General features: G+C 42.0%; 1 protein-coding gene across 1 annotated transcript in view; it reads right to left on the reverse strand.

Moving 5' to 3' along the window:
- Positions 1-6,442: 6,442 nt before the first annotated feature.
- LOC120932520 (vomeronasal type-2 receptor 26-like) overlaps positions 6,443-23,319 on the reverse strand; it is a 73,745-nt gene continuing 56,868 nt past the window's right edge. The window contains exons 5-6 of the mRNA XM_040345381.1: positions 15,557-15,680; positions 6,443-7,930 (exon numbers count right to left, since the gene is read on the reverse strand). Coding sequence (XP_040201315.1) covers positions 7,038-7,930; positions 15,557-15,680 — 1,017 coding nt within the window. The 3' untranslated portion in view covers positions 6,443-7,037. The remainder of the gene's footprint in view (positions 7,931-15,556; positions 15,681-23,319) is intronic.

Below are 23,319 nucleotides of genomic sequence, written 5' to 3' on the forward strand. Positions count from 1 at the left end.
ACGCCGGGAAAAGACTTACGTAAACGACGTTAAAAAATGCGCCGGGCGCACGTACATTTCTGAATCGGCGTATCTACCTAATTTACATATTCTACGCGTAAATCTAAGGAAGCGCCACCTAGCGGCCAGCGTAAATATGCAACTAAGATACGACGGCGTAAGAGACTTACGTCAGTCATATCTTAGCCAAATTTTGGCGTATCTTGCTTTCTGAATACAGAAAGAAGATACGCCGGCGCATTCCTAGAATTTACACGGTGTATCAATAGATACGCCAACGTAAATTCTTTCTGAATCCGGGCCTGAAACTTTTATTTCTCGGCATTGCTGATACTGGAAAGCAGTTCTTCAGTAAAGTATTATTATGCCGTGTACACACGACCGTTTTTTCACGACGAGAAAAATGCCATTTTTTTAATTGGTCGTGAAAAACGTCCGTGTGTGGACGTCAGAGCATTTTTCACAATGAGAAAAATGGCCATTGAAAATTTAGAACCTGCTCTATTTTTTCTCGTCTTTTTTCTCGTCGTGAAAAACAGTCGTGTGTAGGCTTTAACGACGGGAAAAAAAAACATGCATGCTCAGAAGCAAGTTATGAGAAGGGAAATTTGCCTCATCAGCCTAAAGGGTGGAGCCATTTGAATGGAACTTCCCCTTTATAGTGCCGTCGTACGTGTTGTACGTCTCCGAGCATTTTTTTATCATGATCGTGTGTATGCAAGGCATGAGAGGAATCGCGTTGAGAAAAACTTTGTTTTTTGAATAATGGTTGTGTGTACGCGGCATAAGACATCTTCTTCAGGGAACAGGAGGAGTTTCTTCTATTGGATGAAAGTTTCTGTAGAATCTCTCAGGAGATGGAATCTGAATTTACTATTCTTCTCCTGATCACAGAAGTCACATTTAGAATGTTCTATTTCTTGTGTCTTATACAGAAAAAAATTCATCTCCGTGTTGTGTTGGATTCCCCTGATAGGTGATATTCTGGAGGATGGTTACCATATGATGACAATATCTCACACATTGCAGAAGACTAGTAATGCCGGTTACCAATAATAATATTTAGTTATATCTATATTTTTATAACTAGCATTACACAAATAAGTGATAGGATTGTACAGTGATGGTCAATGTGTACATTACAGCCCTAGTTTGCTATTGGTGTTGAACATCCAGTTATTGCGGCTTTTATGTCTTTTACCCCCATAAGGCGCAATACATAATAAAGATCAGCACACATTACTTCAGATGAATTCAAAGAAAAAATAAATACATTAAATACGGTAATGTGATTGGCGTTCTGTGCAGTGAATTGTACATGTGCTAAGCTAAATGACCTGTCAGAAAAATTTCTGTACACTATGATGTCATAGAATAAAAGCAACAAATGTCTGTTTATCATACATCGGCTGGTGTATAGCACAAATATATGTACATGTATGAGCAATATAATATTCTACACATGTTTTATTAGGGTTTTTACAAATTAGGGATTTCACAATCTCCTTTAATAAAAGACAGGCTTCCTTTTGAGAAAATGGTCCTATAGAATGATTATATTTTATGGACAGGGGTGAAAAGATATACAAAAATGTAACTATATGTAGCGCCCCCTTACTTTCAGTATGGGCACTACGCTAAAGTTAGTGGGGAATGGGAGAGTTATTTTGCTCCCATTCACAATTTGCTAAATTTGGGCTGCTGTCATTCCTGAACTGTCCTGTAGGTCAGTCTGCGCTCCAGGGATGCAATCCCATCCCTGGGCGACAGGTGGCGCTAGAGGGGTTCTGGCAGAGCCGCTTTTCCCCAGCAGCCAATTAGAGGAGTTTTTCTCCGCGGGGCATGCTGGGGGAGAGTATATCTGTGGCAGACGCCATTTTGTGTCGTTCTTCGCAGGTTCCAGGTGCGGCACCCACCTTCAGGGTGTGCGCATCCAATGAACCCCGGCGATATGGCCTACTATCACGCTATGCGGAGCTCCATGTTCCTGAGAGGGGCCCCAGTGACTTGCTGGGTCCCCAGCTCTACTGAGGAGATCCCATCTGAAAGTGGGCGTGAGCCATGCAAATGAGGCGTGACCCCATGCAAATGATGGGCTGGGGGGATCATGAAGATTTAATTTGAAGAACACAAAGGAGCTTCTTCCATGTCACTGAGGAGGGATTTATTGCGCTTACCGTATATACTCGAGTATAAGTCGAGTTGTTCAGCACTTTTTTTGTGCTGAAAATGCCCTCCTCGGCTTATACTTGAGTCACCTTTTTGCGCCTGATCTCCCAGATTTTGGGGACCCGGTACTGGCCGGATGTAGGTCCCTTGGACCCCAAAATTGGCACACATTTAGCCCCACTCTTGCTCTACAAGTGTGCGAAGTTTGTTGTCTAGGGGACCTACGGCCGGGGAGCACCAATTTTTCAAACCGGGCGCCCCTTCCATAGACTCCCATGTTAAATGGTAATTTCTTCAGTGATTTTGGGGACCCAGTACCGGCCGGTCGTAGGTTCCCCTGGACTCGGACCTTGGCACACATCTAGCCTCATTTCTCCTCTACAAGTGTGCAACTATTGTTGCCTGGGGGACCTACGGCTGGGGAGCACCGATTTTTCAAACAGGGCACCCCTTCCATAGACTCCCATTTTAAATGTCAGTCTAGGCATGGGCATAGTGAGGCATGGGCACAGTGAGGCATGGACACAGTGAGGCATGGACACAGTGAGGCATGGACACAGTGAGGCATTTACATGGACACATGAGGCATGCAGATGGACACCCTAGGCTTATACTTGAGTCAATAAGTTTTCCCAGTTTTTTGTGGCAAAATTAGGTGCCTTGGTTTATATTCGGGTCGGCTTATACTCGAGTTTATACAGTAGTATTGTGGGGGAATTGATTTTCACATGTTGTACATGATTTACGAGGATTTGATTGTTTTGTACATTCTTTGGCACTTTTATTGTGGGATGAGTTTTTGTATGTTAAATGATTGGAGATCTATGTATTCATCTTATACTGTTTGGCACTTAATTATTTGCACATTAAATAGGTTTTGTGTAAGAGTGATTGTATTTATTTGACTAGTATTATTAGTATTATACAATATTTTTGGTGTTTATTTATTGATTAATAGTATATAATATTTATTGATAAGTATTAAGTAATACTTTTGGGGTTTATTTCTATATGTTTTTATTTTTATGCAGTGTTGTTCTTCGTGATATGATTTGAATACTTATAGAAAGGAATCGGGGGGATTGTTACTTCTCAATCGTTTTAAGCTTTTTCTTTGACACGTCTGACGTGTCAAAGAAAAAGCTTAAAAAGATTAAGTACCAATCCCCCCGATCTATCTTTTTAATCTTTTTCTTTGACACGTCTAACTAGAAGATCTTAGGGATGGCAGAAAGTGTGGGGCTCTTATGATTAAAAACAGTAATTTCAAAATATATTAAGCTAACATAATTCTAATGTTTAACCACTTAAGCCCCGGACCTTTAGGCAGCTAAATGCCCAGGCCAGGTTTTGTGATTCGGCACTGCGTCGCTTTAACAGACAATTGTCTCCTTGAGAATAAAACTGATCAATGAGCACCAGAAACCTGTTTTTTAGCTTTGGAAGTTTCCATATCAGGATCTGGCAAGGTCTTCTGGGCAAGGACTGTTGTCTCTGCAGCATTGTATGGGGAAGCCAAATACTCACTTGTGGCAGCAGATTGCAAAGAAATATACAAGGAAAAAAATGAAGTCTTGTGCCCCATACACACGATCAGAATTTCCGTCTGACGGATTTTTCTGACGGAATTCCGTTCAAGCTGTCTTGCATACACACTGTCGCACCAAATTCCGACCGTCCAAAATGCGATGACGTACAACACTACGACGGGCCGAGAGAAAAAAAGTTCAATGCTTCCGAGCATGTGTCGGCTTGATTCTGAGCATGTGTTTTTTTTTCTCCGTTGGAGTTCCATAAAGACAAACGGAATTTCCGGTAAAAATGTTTTTCATCAGAAAAAAAGAGAACATGTTCTCTTTCTAAGCCTGGCGGAATTTCCGATGGGAAAATTCTGATGGGACATACACACAGTCAAAATATCCGATTTAAAAATTCCGTCTGACTTTTTCCATCGGAAATTCTGATCGTGTGTACAAGGCAAGTGTTTGTTAACCCCTAAAAAAATATACAAATCATGGTCCCTTAAAGCAGATTACACAGCACAGTGCTCTAGACTGTAAAAAAAAAACTCCCTCAACCTGCCACTTCCTGTATCCCCTCTCTGCACTGACCACAGAAATCAGGGCTACTCAGCCCTAACCACTGTGGTCAGAGTGTATCCCTGTTTTATACGTTACCATTAGTGTTGCTCACGAATATTCGCATTGCGAATATTCGACTCGAATATAGCATATTCGAGAAATCGCGCTATATTTCGAATTTCGCGGTGAATATTCGCAATTCCGAATATTCGCATTTTTTCAATTTGATTTTTAAAACAGATCACATCCTATCGACGTCTAAAAGCATTGCTGGTATGATTAGAGACCCTGGGCCGAGTAGCTAAGCTGAGGCGATCCTATTATGTTGCCAAATTGAAAAAAAAAAAATTGCGATTTTTCGCTATTGCGAATGCGAAAATGATTGCGAATTTTCGATAACTGTGGTAGGAGAACTCTGATTGTCTCTGATGCAAAAGGGGGGGGCTTTGTGTATGTGTATGTGTATGTTATGAATATTTGTATGTTTGATATTATTATTTTTTGTAAGAAGGAAAAAATTGCGCATACCTTAAAAAAGGGGAGAATACAGCAGCAACTCAAAAATGTTATACAACATAAATTAATACAAGACAGAAAATGGAGTCGCTCTACAAGAATAAAAAATATGTCTAGTGACAAGACATGTGGGCAAATTATAAAATAAGCAAGCGCAAATAACTTGTGAAATACACAGTGAAACAAATATATAAAGAAATATAGTCCCAATAATAGAAAAATAATCTTTCATAAAAATGTCTTTGATATGTGAAGTGAAAAAAAGTCCAAAGCATGCAGCATGAACGTGTTCAATCTTCAAGGTGTTTGATTGACAAACGGCTGTGACAGATGGATAGAGTAAAGAATCACCACCAATGCAAAACACTTTTTATTTTCTATTGTAAAATATCAAGAATATTCTGAGCCAATCAGAGTGCTCCTTCCGCATTTGCCGAATATTCGCAATTATTTTGTATTGTAAAATATCAAGAATATTCTGAGCCAATCAGAGTGCTCCTTCTGCATTTGCCGAATATTCGCAATTATTTTGTATTGTAAAATATCAAGAATATTCTGAGCCAATCAGAGTGCTCCTTCTGCATTTGCCGAATATTCGCAATTATTTTGTATTGTAAAATATCAAGAATATTCTGAGCCAATCAGAGTGCTCCTTCCGCATTTGCCGAATATTCGCAATTATTTTGTATTGTAAAATATCACGAATATTCTGAGCCAATCAGAGTGCTCCTACAGCATTTCTCGAAATTGCGCAATAAATATCGCATTCGCATGTTGCGATATTTCGATAAAATATCACGAATATTCTGAGCCAATCAGAGCGCTCCTCCAGCATTTCTCGAAATTGCGCAATAAATATCGCATTCGCATGTTGCGATATTTCGATAAAATATCACGAATATTCTGAGCCAATCAGAGTGCTCCTACCGCAGTTATCAAAAAATCGCAATTATTTTCGCATTCGCAATAGCGAAAAATCGCAATCATTTACTTTCGATAAAATATCACGAATATTCGAATTTAGCGAATATATCTCGAATATTCGAATATATATTCGAGATATATCGCGAAATCGAATATGGCATATTCTGCTCAACACTAGTTACCATGCCCTCTAAACTTGTATAAAATTGTCACTGCCAGCCCTTATATTAGAGGCTGGCATAGCACACTAAGTACTTTTCAAAAACGAGCGTTCTAAATACCGAATTTGAGCTGTCTACAGGCTGGTCACGTGATCCATGTCCGCTTTACAGCTCTGAAACAGAGCTTCTGCAGAAGAGAAGAGCAACCACATGATCTCACCAGCTGACGTCAGAGGGAGATCACGGCCCCTCATAACATAAGACATCCATCGGAGCTGTAAAGCGGCCACGAGTCATGTGACCGGCCTGAATACAGCTCAAATTTGGTATTTAGAATGCTTGTTTTTGGAAGCAATTTACATAGTGTGCTATGCCATAGAGGAACTGGAATAGTCTTATATAAATGGGTCACCAAACCCTTTAAGTTTTTATTTCGGTATGACCATGTAAAAAAGGGGAAACTGACGTGTTTTGGCAAGAGCCTTGTGCACAGCACAAGGCTCTTTCTGAAATGCGTTAGTCCACACCCTTTTTTTACATGGTCATAATACCGAAATAAAGACTTAAGACTTAATTTCCAGAAGTGCCGGCTCTTCTATGCTATTATACCAGTGAATTTACTGAGAACATGCTTCCATCAACTTTAACTAGTATTACAAATTATTTTAGAAAATACCAACAACATGTATTTATTAATATGGCCAGATACATCTACATACAATATAATAATATGACCCAGACACTAACAAAAATTACATTTACAATCAGCTTATAAAAAAAGAATGTTCAATGATTATCTTCCGGGAAGGTGGTGAGTAAAATCTTCTCTCTCTTGAAGAGTGATGGGTGTCTCTGGTATCTGACACATTAGGATGATTTGGATACTTTGCCCTCCTCTGGTCACTGTGGTTCCTCCTCACTAAGTCACTACATTATTCTGTATTGACGGAACGGCTGGTGGGGGGGAACCATTACACTCTGTGGGGGACAAGATTTCCAAGAAACTCAAAGTGTCTGATACCAGCGGTGTCTAGAACAGAAATTAGACTCACCGTCCACCCGAGAGGTAATTATTAAACATTTAAATTTAACAGTGTTCATTCTCAGTACACTAACAACATGCTAACATTACCAATAATAGAGATAATGCTATAACTGCTGGTAGCCCAGTGTTGTTCCATACATATTAGCGGAGAACTGTTTTTGTATTCAGGTCAGGTCTGAACAGAATTATGTAACATTTTGGGAAAAATATACAGCCAAGAAGTCCAGAACTTGAGGCCATTATAGCAAAAACCTCCACAGCCACCATGTTTTTCCCTCTGGTGCTCAGATAGGCCGGGATCATGGCAATCCAGACGCTGCAGAACACCAGCATGCTGAAGGTGATGTACTTGGCATCATTAAAACTGTCCGGTAATGTCCTGGCTAAAAAAGCGATAATGAAACTCACAGCTGCCAGAAGCCCCATATATCCCAGGACAGAGTAAAAGCCGATAACTGAACCCTCATTACACTGAATGATGATCTTCCCCTGATAAGAGTGAGTGTCCCGATCCTGGAAGGGGGGAGAAATAGACAACCAAGTGACACAGATTATGACTTGGACCAATGAGAAGACACAAATGATAAAATTGGACAGTTTGACTCCCATCCATTTCCTCCAGGAACTCCCAGGTTTGGTGGCTTTAAAAGCAATACACACCATGATACTTTTGGCAAGTAGAGAAGAGACGGCAACTGAGAAGATGACACCAAAAGAGGTGACACGCAGCATGCAGGTCACATCTACTGGATGGCCGAGGAACAAGAAGACACAGAGGAAGCTCAGCATGATGGAGACCAGGAGAAGATAGCTCAGGTCCCGGTTATTGGCTTTAACAATGGGGGTGTCCTGGTAATGTATAAATATCCATAATATTAAACCAGTCAGAAGACAAGAGAGGATGGAGACAGCTGAGAACACTCCAACAATTGGATCATCAGTGTAGGAGAGAAATTCCACCACTCTTGGAACACACCGATCCTTCTTCTCATTTGGCCATTCATCATCAGGACATTTCATGCAGTTTTCACTGTCTGCAGAAAGAACAATACAAACACAATGAGCGTCTGGGTCAGAGCTTCTGAGAAAAATAATTGTCTTGTGTTGTCTAACAGCTAGCAATTGGATTTCTATAAATGCATTGTAAGAGAGGTAAATAAAATATAAAAAATGGGGGGGAGGGCAAAGTATGATGAGAAATGTAGTGGAAAAGATGGACTTTGTAGGCACTATTTAGAAATATGAAAAATGTTATTTTAATAAGTTACAAAAAAATATAATACAAAGATGTCAGTTACATCTAGTGAAGCATATAAAACACAAGATTAAAAGCAAAAACAAAATGATGACATTGTCACAAAAGAGCGTGGCGGTTATTTTTTTTCTTTTCTTTTTGTTTATTGTTTTTCATACACTGTAGTTCTCAGTGCTCCTGAGGAAGTGGCTCTGATCCACGAAACATGTAGAGCAACTCTTGAGCAACTCCAACAATTGTCAAGATCTTTATGGTGTCGACCCAGGCAATATCAACTCTATCCGCCACGCTCTTTTGCGACAATGTCATCAGCGTTCTAAGTCTATACCTGTGGTTTTGTCACCTGGTCTCATATTCTGACATTTTGTTTTTGCTTTTATTTATTCTTGTGTTTTATATGCTTCACTAGATGTAACTGACATCTGTGAATTACATTTATTTGTAACTTATTAAAAGTAAATTTTTCATATTTCTAAATAGTGCCTACAAAGTCCATCTTTTCCACTACATTTCTCTAAATATTTAGGATGTGGCACTGTATATATTAAGGGTGTTGATTGCCACCCAAGGGCCCAGCAATCAAAATCTAGCAGCAGAGTATGATGGCCACTCACTGACTTGGATCTGCACTGTGGAGAGAGACCAGGACTCACAACAGGAGCAGGGATCGCCTGTCACTAGTGATCCTGCTCTACCCAAGCTGCAGCAACACATGGAGATGTTGAGGAAGGAGTAGGGGAAGCCTAGGAAAATTGCAGAGCTTTTCCCCCTTTATTACCATTCCTTCACCCAATATTGGCAGGTGCCGGAGACTGGATGTCCGCCGGCACCCACCGATCGATGAGGAACGACACAGAACTTAGATCTGCCTATGTAAACAAGGCAGATCTCAGTTCTGACTGGAGGGAAGGGATGGAGTTTGTGACCCTGCAAAGCAGGGATTAAAATTCCATCTCTGCCCCTAGTAAAAGCACCACACACAGTACAGTAAAACACTGGTTAGGCACACAGCTAACCCTTTAATTGCCCCTGATGTTTAACTCCTTCCCAGCCTGTGTCATTAGTAGAGTGACAGTGCATATTTTTTTAGCGGTCCTGTTACTGCCCTGTTACGGCAGCTCACAGTAAGGGCAGTAACAGGACCGCTAACCACGCCACCCACCCAGGTTGTGAGACCTTGGGCACACTACCAGCTTTTGGGCACTATTTTTAACAGGCTGTCTTTTCCCAGTCTACGCAATAGCTCTACCACTCTTGCACATGTCCTGGTGGATCAAGTTAACTACACCTAAAAATCCCTTTTCTGCCTCCCGGCAGACTGTGCTTCGTTTACCACGCTGCTGTTTATTATTATGATCCTTACAATCCTGACTGGCTATCTACTCTAGATATACTGCCAGTGCCTGGGTATCTAGGTCTGTGTTACACTATTCAACACGACCTGTTTACTATCATGCTCCTGAAGAAGCGTAATGGTACGCGAAACATGTAGAGGAAAGCAATACAATTATTTTGTATTTTGACCGATGGACCGTTTTCATCGGACAAACCGATCGTGTGTGGGTCCTATCAATTTGTTTTCCATCGATGAAAAAAAAAAATACAACATGTTTTAAAATGTTCCTATGGATAAAAAACCGATAGAAAAAAATGATCGTCTGTGTGGAACTCCATTGGAGAAAAATCCACGCATGCTCAGAATCAAGTCGACGCAAGCTCGGAAGCATTGAACTTCATTTTTCTCAGCACGTCGTCGTAAAGGGGGGGAGGAGAGTCCAATCAGCAAAAAAAGTCAAGGACCTAACAGAAGAGGGCATTTTCAACCTAAGTACTCAAACTTTGACTAAACCAGAGATTTCAATATTGAGTAAGGGTTTGAAATCCCCCCCCCCCCCCGAGCATTAAACAAATTCGAGACTTACATGGACATACACAAATATGTCACAAAAATGTATATAAAAAGGTATTTTGCAAGCACACCTGGTAATACGGGAGTATACCAACACTCAGGATTGTCGAATGCATCAACATTTAACCCCTCAGGAGTTCTGGCTCCCTCTTTGAGGGTATTTCCTGATGTTGTCCTGCGATTTGGAAAACATTAAAATAGTCAACTCGAAAATGGACAAAACATTGGAGGAAGGGCTGGATACTTTGTGCAAGAACAAAGAATTGGTTATCCGCCCCGCTGATAAGGGCGGGGGGGATAGTAGTTCTGGATCGCAAAGACTATCTACAAGAACTAAATAAAATAGTTGGTGATCGGGACACCTATGTTCCCTTATTAGGGAATCCAATTATTCAATATAAACAGACATTGGAAAAATTGATTCATAAGAGTGCCCGATCAGGCATTTTAAATGAGAAAGAACAACTTTTTTTGATACCAAAGGCACCAAGGGTTCCAATATTATATTGCTTGCCAAAAATCCACAAAAGTTTGACTTTCCCCCCGGGATGTCCTATCGTGAGTGGTATAGATTCCATCACGTCCCGGGTGGGCAAGTATATAGACCACTTCCTCCAACCGTTAGTCCAACAGGTACCCTCATACCTCAAGGACACCAAACACGTTTTAAACCTATTATCCCAACAATCATGTAACGATCAAACCTGGCTGGTAACAGCGGATGTCACATCCCTTTATACCATCATTCCACATGGACTGGGTTTATCCACAGTAAAGTACTATTTAAATCTTCTTTGCACCATACCAGAGGAACAACAATCATTTATCATGGACCATTTGGAATACACAGCGAATCTTACTTTTGGTTTAGCTCAAATTTCTACAGGCAACAGCGGGGCGTGGCAATGGGGGCCAAGTACGCCCCTAGCTTGGCCAATTTATTGATGGCCAAATGGGAGGAGGACATCATCTACAGGGACCGCAATCCTTGTCTGGCCCTATGGGCAAGATATATTGATGATGTCCTCCTCCTCTGGGATGGCACTGCTCCACAGCTCAACAAATTTTTCCTTTCTATCAACAACAACGATAGGGGCATTCGGTTTACATATGAAGCCAGCCAAGAACAAGTACATTTTTTGGATCTTACAATCATCAAAAATAAGACAGGCTTCAAAACCACATCTTATTTTAAGAAGACCGATCGGAATGCGTATATTCCTTTAGGGAGCTGTCACAAGGAATCGTGGCTCCAGTCAGTACCAAAGAGCCAATTTGTAAGAATGAGACGTAATTGCTCAGAAATCACAGACTATCAAATACAGGCAGATATTTTAAAAACAAGAATGGTTGAAAAAGGTTATGATAGGGACTCTCTAGACATTACTCAGAGAAAAGTAGCCAGGATCGACAGAACCTCACTACTAGAGGATGGTCCCAAACGAAAAAGGGATAGACCAATGATTCCTTTCATTACCACTAGAGTTGAGCGGACACCTGGATGTTCTGGTTCGGGTCCGAACCCGAACTTTAAAAAAAAAAGTTTGGGTTCGGGAACCCGAACCCGAACTCCAAACCCCATTGTAGACAATGGGACACAGACTTTAAAAAAAAAAATGCGCAGAGGTCCCCGCAAATTCAATAACCAGACCCTTTAGGTCTGGTATGGATATTAAGGGGAACCCCGCCGTCAATTTAAAAAAAAAAATGACGTGCGGTTCCCCCTAAATATCCATGACCAGACCCTTCAGGTCTGGTGTGGATTTTAAGGGGAACTCCACCCCAAATAAAAAAAAAATGTTGTGGAGTTCCCCCTAAAATCCACACCAGACCCCTTATCCGAGCACGTTGACCTGGCTGGCCGCAGAAAAGAGGGGGGGAGTGCGGCCCCCCCTCTCCTGAACCGCACCAGGCCACATGCCCTCAACATGGGGAGGGTGCGTTGGGGTGCCCCCCAAAGCACCTTGTCCACATGTTGATGGGGACAAGGGTCTCATCCCCACAACCCTTGCCCGTTGGTTGTGGGGGTATGCTGGTGGGAGGCTTATCAGAATCTGGAAGACCCCTTTAACAAAGGGGACCCCCAGATCCTGACCCCCCCTGTGTGAAATGATAATGGGGTACACTGTACCCCTACCATTTCACGAAGGAAGTGAAAATAGTTGTCTGAAAAAAAAACACACACACTGTTGAACAAAATACTTTATTAATTAAACCAAAAAAAGATACAGCGGTGAAAATAGACGATCCATGCTGCTCCCTGATCCATCGTTGTCTTGTATCCCGCGGCGGATGACTTCTCCTGCGACGGGTGTACGGGTGTTCTCGCCCACGATTGGTCCAACGATGAGAAGGTCCGTCCATTCAGAGCACAGCTCCGCGAATGACATTCCGGAGCTTGACGTTTCTTTTATAGGGGAGGCGGGCCACGTGTCACGTGACCCCGTCCCCCTCTGATGCACACTGTGCTACGTCACTGGGACAGCCCTATTCCTTAGTAAGGAATTTCAATAGAATTTTATTTAATTTAAGCAAGATAAGGTTACTCTCTTTACCTTTAGATATTAGATATATTGTCCATTGAATGTTGATATTTCTACACTTACACTAATTCATATTCATGTGTTGGGTGAAGTTTTCAATATTCAATATATAATCCACTTGATACAGGCCAATTACTGAGCCTTTAACTTGGTTGACTCCTCCACCCAGGGTTATCTAAACGTTTAAGCAGTTTAGCCCCTTTCCCCACCTTAAAGGGTCACTAAAGGATTTTTTTTTAGCTAAATAGCTTCCTTTACCCTACTGCAGTCCTGGTTTCATGTCCTCATTGTTTGTTTTTGCTCTGATGTTGCTGTAATTCCTCTCTGTTCTGGACACTTCCTGGTTGTCTGTTTCCTGATCACCACAGTACTGGGAGATTTCTCACTGTGGTGACTAATCAAGGAGGTGTGATTACTGTTTGTAAAACAAAACTGGATTGGTGCTGAGGGGTTTTAGACAAAGCATCACTGCCCTGTATTGGCTCTCTGGCTCTGTACATCAGAGAACCAGGAAACAGCAGCAACAACTAGACTAAACTGTAGGTACATTATATGATTGGTTTTTATCTATTTTTAATCATTTTTAAAAGGAATCAGTTAACTATTATGTCTCTATACCCTGTAAACAGTAATTTCAGCAAAACATTTTTTTTCCTTTAGTGACCTTTTAAGTGCATTACGGGACGGGACGTCAGCGTCACATGCGGGCGGATGCTATGACGAGGAGTGGGCATCACTACAGCGGGACACACGCGTCATTCATACGGCGCCCCCGTCGTAGTGCGGGCAAGCTTGCCCATAACCGTTATGTGAACGCCAACCAAGGCACAGCCGGGTAGTGTGGGAGGAGCCTCACTGTCAGGTGACTGGCCGACCTACGACGGAACGTTGGACGTTCTGGATAGGCTGACAATCGTCATCTGTTCAGTACAGTGTGGCCCCACCTTACTAGTGGCAAATTCATCTACCTGAAGCACGGCATTGATGGACATGGAATTGCAAACCACAGTGATTGAGAGGTCACGGCATGCGATCAGATGTCTCTTGGTGAGCGTGTTTTCTAGATTCTACTTAGCAGATAGCAAAATTTTACAGTTAGATATGAGTAAAATCATTTATCCTTTATCATTTTTTAAGTTACATATAGACAATTCTGACACCTTAGCCATAAGTAATATTGTGGGAGGATATGTTCAATCTTTTCACCCATATCAGTATAAGATCTTTCCCTCATCCAATATGGCTACTATAGCTTCGGAAATGCTGGGAGCTCAGATGGGGGTTGTCCCATCTTTGTTTTAGAGATATAAATAGCGGTGAGTCAGCATGCCGCTCGTGCCCCAGGACAAAGTCAATTGTGACGAAACAGCGTAGGGTAGCTGCGTGCTGACGTCATCACTACATTCAGAGTCCCGGAGTGAACGGGCTGTGTTAGCCAGCCGGCTATAAAACTTTTACATGCACATTTTTACTTACTTATTGTAAGTGCGATTTTAAATATTTTTTACATTAAATTGTTTTACTGGATTACGCTATGTCAGCCTTCTTTCCTTCCTCACCTTGGCTGTAATCACAATTGAGCATCTGTGAGCGGTGGGAGATTTATCGGATACCGGATAAAGGATATCCTGCTACATAGACCCCTAGGCTGGGTAGAAAGCCACACGCCAACAGAAGATCTCTGGTTGGGATCTTCCCTTTCGGTAAGAGGCAGTTTGTTTGGAAGGTGGAGGATTTCCTTTCTATCTTATCACTGTTCTGTGGTTCCCTTTGGTTTGATGTCACCATTTTATTTGAAGGAGAGCAGTGTATTTCCAGCTACCAAACCACCATCTGATGCGTCCTTCCCTTGAGTATAGGACATTGATTTGCTCACTTTTCTCACTGGGACTCATTGGAATGTGTTACGGATAGGGCAACCCATTCGTTAAAGTGATTTCAACCTATCAATAGCACAAAGATTACAATTATGTATGCTAGATGTTTTTTTTTTTTTAATTATCACGTTATTTGCACGGCTTATTTTATTTATATTGGTCTAATTTGTGTGTGTCTCACATTTAAAGCTGCAGCATTTTGCTTTCCGTTCATCCACTTGACAGCGCAGTATCAGCACAATTTTACTAGCTCATTATGCCTTTGTTTTTTTTTTATTATTTACAATAGTGTTGAGCAGAATACGCCATATTCGATTTCGCGATATATCTCGAATATATAGTCGAATATTCGAGATATATTCGCTAAATTCGAATATTCGTGATATTTTATCGAAATGAAATGATTGCGAAATTTCGCTATTGCGAATGCGAACATAATTGCGAAATTTCGACAAATGCGGAAGGAGCACTCTAATTGGCTCAGAATATTCGTGATATTTTATCGAAATTTCGCAAAATGCGAATGCGATATTTATTGCGGAATTTCGACAAATGCTGTAGGAGCACTCTGATTGGCTCAGAATATTCGTGATATTTTATCGAAATTTCGCAAAATGCGAATGCGATATTTATTGCGGAATTTCGACAACTGAAATGAAATGAAACTGAAAATGAAAAAAAATGAAACTGAAAAAATCGCTCTGATGCGGAAGATAGGGCGAAAAAAATAATCGCGCGATATTCCGATTGCCGAATAATCGCATTGCGATTTTTCGGCAAGATAAAATGATCGCTTCAGCTACTCGGCCCAAGGTCTCTAATCATACCAGCAATGCTTTTAGACGTCTCTAGGATGTGATCTGTTCTAAAAATAAAATTGAAAAAATTTGAATATTCGGAATAGCGAATATTCACCGCAAAATTCGAAATATATCGCGAATACTCGAATATGCCATATTCGAGCCGAATATTCGCAATACGAATATTCGTGAGCAACACTAATTTACAACCACTTTAACCACAGTGGTACTTTTTGTCCAGTCCAACATTAACTTGCTAACAAATACAAACTCTACCGGAAACGTTGGAGATCTCTCCTTCTGAACACGGGACGCACTCATAGCAGCATTTGTGAATTGAAGATCCAAACTTTTTTCTGCTGCCGGGTATACAGGGATCTGAGCATCGAGATACCAGAACCTGAAATCACATATTATTATTATTATTATTATTATTATTATTATTATTATTATTATTATTATTATAATTAATATTCATTTTCTTTTTCCATCATATCTCATGAGGATATACAGACTAGGTGCTATAAATATAAATGAGGTTCATGTTTGCCTCTACCATGTAGTTCACAGTGAATTCTTCAGGTCTGAGATCCATTTGGGGGGAGGGGCAGTATTTTTTTTTTTTATTCATTTGGGGTGTTTATTGATTTCTATTGCATGTTGATAGTTCCACATTTTTATGCCAATTTTCAGCTTTCAGCGCTGTCACACTTTGAATGACAACTGCTTGGTCATGCCACACTGTACCCCTTTTGAAATTGTTATCTTTTTTTCACACAAATAAAGATTTCTTCTGGTGGTATTTAACTTCTTGGAGCCCGGGCCACAAGGTGGCTCTTCAGGTCCGGGAGGCCGTCTATTGACGTCCTCAGCTCCTCCGGCCACCTCGCGCGTTCCCGCCGCGTCACTGAGATGCCGATGCGCGTGCCTGGCGGTCTCAATGTCCGCTAGGTACCCTCGATCCGGTACAGTCCCACAGTTGGTCCCCTCCTCCCACAGTAAGAATCACTCCTAGGGAACACATTTAACCCCTTCCTCGCCCCCTAGTGTTAACCCCTTCCCTGACAGTCACATTTATCCAGTAATCAGTGCATATGTATAGCACTGATCGCTGTATAAATGTGAATGGTCCCAAAAATGTGTCAAAAGGGTCCGATGTGTCCGCCATAATATCGCAGTCCTGACAAAAATCACAGATAACCACTATTACTAGTAGAAAAAAATTGATTGTGATTTTTTGTTTACCAAAAATATGTAGAAGAATACGTATTGGCCTAAACTGAGGGAAAAAAACGTTTTTTATTTAAAAAAAATTGGGATAATTATTATAGCAAAAAGTAAAAATATTGGGCTAGATTCAGAAAGAATTTACGTCGTAAATTCAAAGCTGCACCAGCGTATCTTCTTTCTGTATTCAGAAAGCAAGATACGCTGAAATTAGGCTAGGATCCGACTGGTGTAAGTCTCTTACGCCGTCGTATCTTAGTTGCATATTTACGTTGGCCGCTAGGTGGCGCTTCCTTCGATTTACGCGAGGAATATGCTAATTAGGTAGATAAGCCGATTCAGAAACGTACATCTGCCCGGCGCATTTATTTACATCGTTTACGTTAGGCTTTTTCCGGCGTAAAGTTACCCCTGCTATATGAGGCGTATCCTATGTTAAGTATGGACGTCGTTCCCACGTCGAATTTTGAAAATTTTACGTCGTTTGTGTAAGTCGTTCACGAATAGGGCTGTACGTAAGTTACGTTCACGTCTAAAGCATTGACGATTTGCGGCGTAATATCGAGCATGCGCACTGGGATTCTTTCACGAACGGCGAATGCGCCGTTCGTAAAAGACGTCAAATACGTGGGGTCACACTAAATTTGGATAAAACACGTCCACATCATCCACATTTGAATTAGGCGGGCTTACGCCGGACCTCATACTCTACGCCGCCGTAACTTAGGGCGCAAGTTCTTTATGAATACGGAACTTGCGCCCTAAGTTACGGCAGCATAACGTATCTGAGATATGTTACGCCAGCATAAAAATACGCCGGGCTATCTGAATCTAGCCCATTGTGTTTTTTAAAAAATTGACGCTCTATTTTTGTTTAAAGCGCAAAAAATAAAAACCGCAGAGGTGATCAAATACCACCAAAATAAAGCTCTATTTGTGGGAACAAAAGGACTTCAATTTTGCTTGGGAGTCACGTCGCATGACCGCGCAATTGCCAGTTAAAGCGACGCAGTGCCAAATCGCAAACAGGGGCCTGGTCCTTTAGCTGCATAATGGCCCGGGGCTTAAGTGGTTAACACATAAGAAAATTATGTTAATGTTAGAAATTGGATGCATCTTTGTCCATCGCCAAGACCCTCTTTCCCTTGCAATAGGATTTTCTTTTTTTCTAGACACTTAAAGCGAGAAAATATTTTTTCAGAATATTTCACTAGTTATGACTAGGGATGAGAGGAATGTACCCGGGTTCTGTTTGACATAAGTCCTGCGAATGTTGTCAAAGTTCAGATCCAGAATCTCAACCCCATTAAAACCAATTGAAGCCAAGTTTTAGAAATCACTAATGGCAATTTTCTAGTCTAATAGACTAGGGCAGGGTTTGACAAATTTGCTTGGAATCTAGGAGCCAAAAAACGCACCCCGTCCCGCCAAGCTCGCACGCAGAAGCGAACGTATACGTGAGTAGCGCCCGCATATGTAAACGGTATTCAAAACACACATGTGAGGTGTCGCCGCGATTGGTAGAGCGAGAGCAATAATTCTAGCCCTAGACCTCCTCTGTAACTCAAAACATGCAACCTGTAGAATTTTTTAAACGTTGCCTATGGAGATTTAAAGGGTAAAAGTTTGTCGCCATTCCACAAGCGGACGCAATTTTGAAGCGTGACATGTTGGGTATCAATTTACTCGGCGTAACATTATCTTACACAGTATAAAAAACAAATTGGGCTAACTTTACTGCCGTCTTATTGTTTTATTTAAAAAATTTATTTTCTCCCATAAAAAGTGCGCTTGTAAGACCGCTGCGCACATACGGTGTGACAGAAAGTATTGCAATGACCGCCATTTTATGCCAATGGCCACCACAAGATGGCCACTCCTAGATTCCTTCTGCAGGCCTCAGCTTCCTTCTGTGAAGGCCGCAAAGCCTTGGCCTCAATTACCGGCGGGCCCAAAAAAAGTGTGCTTGTAAGACCGTTGCGCAAATACGGTGTGACAGAAAGTATTGCAATGACCGCCATTTTATTCTCTAGGGTGTTAGAATAAAAAATATTTATAATGTTTGGGGGTTCTAATTAGAGGGAAGGAGATGGCAGTGAAAAAACACATCAGAACTGCTGTTTTTTGCTACTTGTAATATAATGTAATGTAACCTGTAATGCCAACGGCCACCACAAGATGGCCACTCCTAGATTTCTTCTGCAGGCCTCAGCTTCCTTCTTTGAATGCCACAAAGCCGCGGCCTCAATTACCGGCGGGCGCAGGCCTGCCGCGATCACGCCCCACGCCGGCTGGTAATTAAGGCCGCGGCTTTGCGGCCTTCTGCAGCCCTAAGCTTCCCCAGGCGCCAGGTCACAATTTCTTGTCGCAATTGCTACCTGGCGCCCGGATTTTGTTGAGGCCTGGACTAGGGATTGTAAAGCAAGGGGCATAAGGAGCTTGGCAGTGGTCTTGAGGGCCAGGCACCAACTGCAAAAAAAAAGAAAAAGAAAAAAAAAGATCATTCAGCTGGGACGTCAAAAATACAAATTATGTTCTTTATTTTTTTCATTTTGATTTTCACCGATACTAATGAAGCAAATAAATTGTAATAATTATAGATCTCAAATGTTACAGATATTAAAGTATCCAAATATTCCTCTAATATGAACAAAGAAGTAAATTGCCTAAACCAACAATATTCATCCTCTCATACACACAAAAAACAGACCGACAGCTGCCTTCTGCCTCGACAGCTAAGAATGAGTTAAAAAAAATACATATTGGAGTATCTTCATATTATATTTCACATATATAAAATCAAGCAGATTATAATGAACCTTTCAATATACAGTACAGTGGAACCTCGGATTATGAGCATAATCTGTTCCAGGAGAATGCTCGTAATCCAAAGTACTTGCATATCAAAGCAAGTTTCCCCATTGAAGTCAATAGAAACTAAAATAATTTGTTCTGCATTGACTTCAATGGCATGCAATACCGCATGCGCCAGAGGCGGAGGGGCACCGGAGAGCTTTGGAAATGGCCGAAAAGGCCAGAGGACACTTCGGCTGACCTCGGCAAACCTCGGAAAGACTTCATTCCCGAGATTTGCTGAAGTCAGCCAAACTGTCCTCGGGACGTTTCGTGTATTACCGAACGTCGCCGATCGGCTGCGATCAACGATATTCGGCTCTGCTCGTCTCCAGTGCACCCCCACCTCAGGCCAAACGCGGTACTGTACACCACTTTGGCCTGAATCCTACTTGTTTAGCAAGACAACACTCGCAAATCGAGTTATGATTTAAAAAAATACATTGCTCGTATTGCAAAATGCTCGTTAACCGCGTTACTCGCAATCTGAGGTTCCACTGTATGTGTTCTGTGTAACGGAATGGCCCGTGACACCCAGAGACCTTTGAAGGATGTGGGGTACTCCTGTGCCAGCGTCACTAATGACTCTTGGGTCTAGGGTCATCCTATGCCCCTTTTGGGCATAGGGTGACTGAGAAATGATAATTCATGTATTGCAGGAGATCTGGACATATTACAGGTGATTTCATGCTGACCCACAACAGGTCAATAAGAGACCTTCAATGCTTAACATAGACTGTTGAGATGCTAAGTCTGTAAAGGTCAGATGTCTAACTTTTGGGTGTTAATTGAGGCTGGCTCCTGAAAGACATTCCATTGTGTGATGCTAATGACACTGTATGGTGTGAATAGCTCATTGTCGGAGACAGAACGTCTGACATAGGAATGTGTATTATGCAGGTGAATCGCTTATTGTCAGAGTCAGGACGTCTGGGGGATAATTAACTCAACTGAATGTCATTATCTAAAAGAATGTGTATGAAGCCCCATTGTGTGATGTTTTGGGGGTGGAGAGTTTCATTGTCCCTGTAACATGCTTTTTGGTTGTGAACTGTATAAAAACCTGAGTTTTTCATTCATTCATTTGAAACCAGAAAGAACAGAGCTTGTGTCTCGTCTTAATTCTGGGGGAATTCTTATGGAATGGATCGTGTCTGTTGGATGGTTGGAGTGTCGGATAAGCTTTCGTGGTTGGTGGAATGGAAATCGTAAACGGTGGTGACTGTTACATTCTGGTTGGATCAGAAAAAATTTAAAAGGCCCAAGGAGCCCTTTGGCTTCTCTGAGTTGTACTATCAAGAATTTTCGAGAATATCTAAACAACAAAATAAGCGTCCTCTGAAACCAAAATGAAGTAGAGCCTGAAATAGCCACTTCCAATGGCTCCTGACTCCGTAAAAAAGTCCACCAATTTATAGTTCTCAGGTACAGTAATAACCTTCCCCACATTAATAATCGCTTATCTACCAACCACAAAACCTGCCTGTTCAGGACCTATCAATTGAGGAAGAAGTGTTGACAGCTGGATTTTATAATTTTCTGATACCGGGGCCCCTATACCCTTTTTATGCCTATAAACTTGCATATAAACCTTTAAACCGGCCACATTTGATTTCTCAAGACTTTAATAGGGTTTGTGGTTCTGGTCTGAACATTTGCAGTGTTCGATGGGTTCTGGCCAAACCCAACTGGGTGTCCTGCCCATCACTACTCTCAGTAGCCAATGGTAGTCAAATCTTTAAAGTCAGTTCTGAAGCAAGGGATTGTCAAACACGTATCATGGTTGGTTGTTTTTAAATATTTAAAAATGCCAGTGGTGGCTCTTTTAATAATCCTTAACCACTTCCCGCCCGGTCAATAGTATATTGAAGTGGTTCTGAAATCCTGACTGGACGTCTATTGACCGTGGGGGCGCGCAGCGCGACAATCGGTGATGCGGGGTGGAAGTCTGACACCCTGCATCTCCGATCTTGGTAAAGAGCCTCCAGCGGAGGCTCTTTACCATGTGATCAGCTGTGTCCAATCACGGCTGATCACGATGTAAACAGGAAGAGCCGTTGATCGGCTCTTCCTCACTCGCGTCTGACAGACGTGAGTAGAGGAGAGCCGATCGGCGGCTCTCCTGACAGGGGGGGTTTGCGCTGATTGTTTATCAGCGCAGCCCCCCCCTTGGATGCCCACACTGGACCACCAGGGAAGCCACCATGGCCCCATAAAAGCAATAATAGGCAAAAAAACAAAAACAATAAAAAAAAGCACAATGAATGCCAATCAGTGCCCACAAATGGGCACTGACTGGCAACATGGGCACTGACTGAAGTGATGCCCAGCAATGCCATCAGTGCCACCCCTCAGTGTCCATCAGTGCCACCTTTCAGTGCCCATCTATGCCCAGTGCCCACCTATCAGTGCCTATCAGTGCCATCCATCAGTGCCACAGATAAGTGCTGCCAATGAGTGCCCATCAGTGCCGCCTATGAGTGCCCATCAGTGCCACCTATGAGTTCCCATCAGTGCTCATCAGTGCCGCCTATGAGTGCCCATCAGTGCCGCATACCAGCGCTGCCTATCAGTGCCGCCTCATCGGTGCCCATCAGTGCTACCTCATCGGTGCCCATCAGTGCCACCTCATCAGTTCCCATCAGTGCCGCCATATCAGTGCCCGTAATTGAAAAATAAAACGTACGTATTTACAAAAAAATTAACAGAAAAAAATAAAAACTTAATTTTCTTCAAAATGTTCACTCTTTTTAGTTGTTGCGCAAAAAATAAGAATCGCAGAGGTGATCAAATACCACCAAAAGAAAGCTCTATTTGTGGGAACAAAATGATAAAAAAATCATTTGGGTACAGTGTAGCATGACTGCGCAATTGTCATTCAAAGTGTGACAGCGCTGAAAGCTGAAAATTGGCTTGTTCAGGTAGCTGCCTAAGTGCCTGGTATGGAAGTGGTTAAAGCAAAACATTAACACAGCACATTTTGCTTGAGGGATGCAGACTTGTACAATGTATACAATGTACTGCAGGAAAGTAACATTTACAAGGAAATAAACTCTTAAATGAGGAACCCCTCCCCCCCCCCCTCCAAAAAAAAAAGAAAATAGCTTTTTTCCTTGTTAATGTCACTGTTGCTATCTCCTACATACAAAAAAACAAGCAAATAACAAAATGGTATGGGTTTCCCCAATATCCGTACCAGACCCTTATCAGAACATGCTGCCCAGGGTGGCACTCTAACGAAGTACCTTGTTTTTATGTTGATGAGAAAAAGGGTCTCTTCCCTACATCCCCGGATTATCAAAAGTGACTAAAATGATCTTCATGATTTTCATCCCTGAAATTTCATGCTAGAAAAAAGAATACATACTGTCCAGCAAATCAGTCTCAGAAAAAAATAAAACAGAAATCTTTAATTTCCAGAAAGAAATCTGTTCTCTTCCTCTGGAATTGCATCCTAGTAAAAGTAACTACATACTGTGCAGCAAATGTGCAACATGGTTCTGTTTTTTTGTTTCCAGATTAATTCTGCCTACTCTCTCCTGTCTTCTGTAACAGGCGCTCTTGGTGTCGTAATGCATTCCACATCATCGCCTGGCGGCGCTGGATTCAGTGCTGATGCACTACACCTGTCCCCTGCCTATAAAGGCATTCACCTTAAAAAGAAACCATGTTCTATTATTGTCAGCCCTACTGGCCACGCTACAATACAGGCAACATTATGGCCAGCTAGCAAAGACCATCATTGCGTCTAGGCTGCCATCGCTGTGGACAACCTAAGACCCCGTACACACGAGGGGATCTCCGCTGGAAACGGTCCTCCTCCGGATTTGGATCCGATGGCTTGTACTCACCATCGGATCAAAATCCGCATGGAATTCATCCGCGGTGACTGTCGCGCCGTCGCCGCGATGATGTGCGACGCTGGAAGGTAAGTACTTCCACGCATGCGTCGAATCATT

The sequence above is a fragment of the Rana temporaria genome, chromosome 1 (assembly GCF_905171775.1).
Source record: "Rana temporaria chromosome 1, aRanTem1.1, whole genome shotgun sequence".
Taxonomy (NCBI): Eukaryota; Metazoa; Chordata; class Amphibia; order Anura; family Ranidae; genus Rana; species Rana temporaria.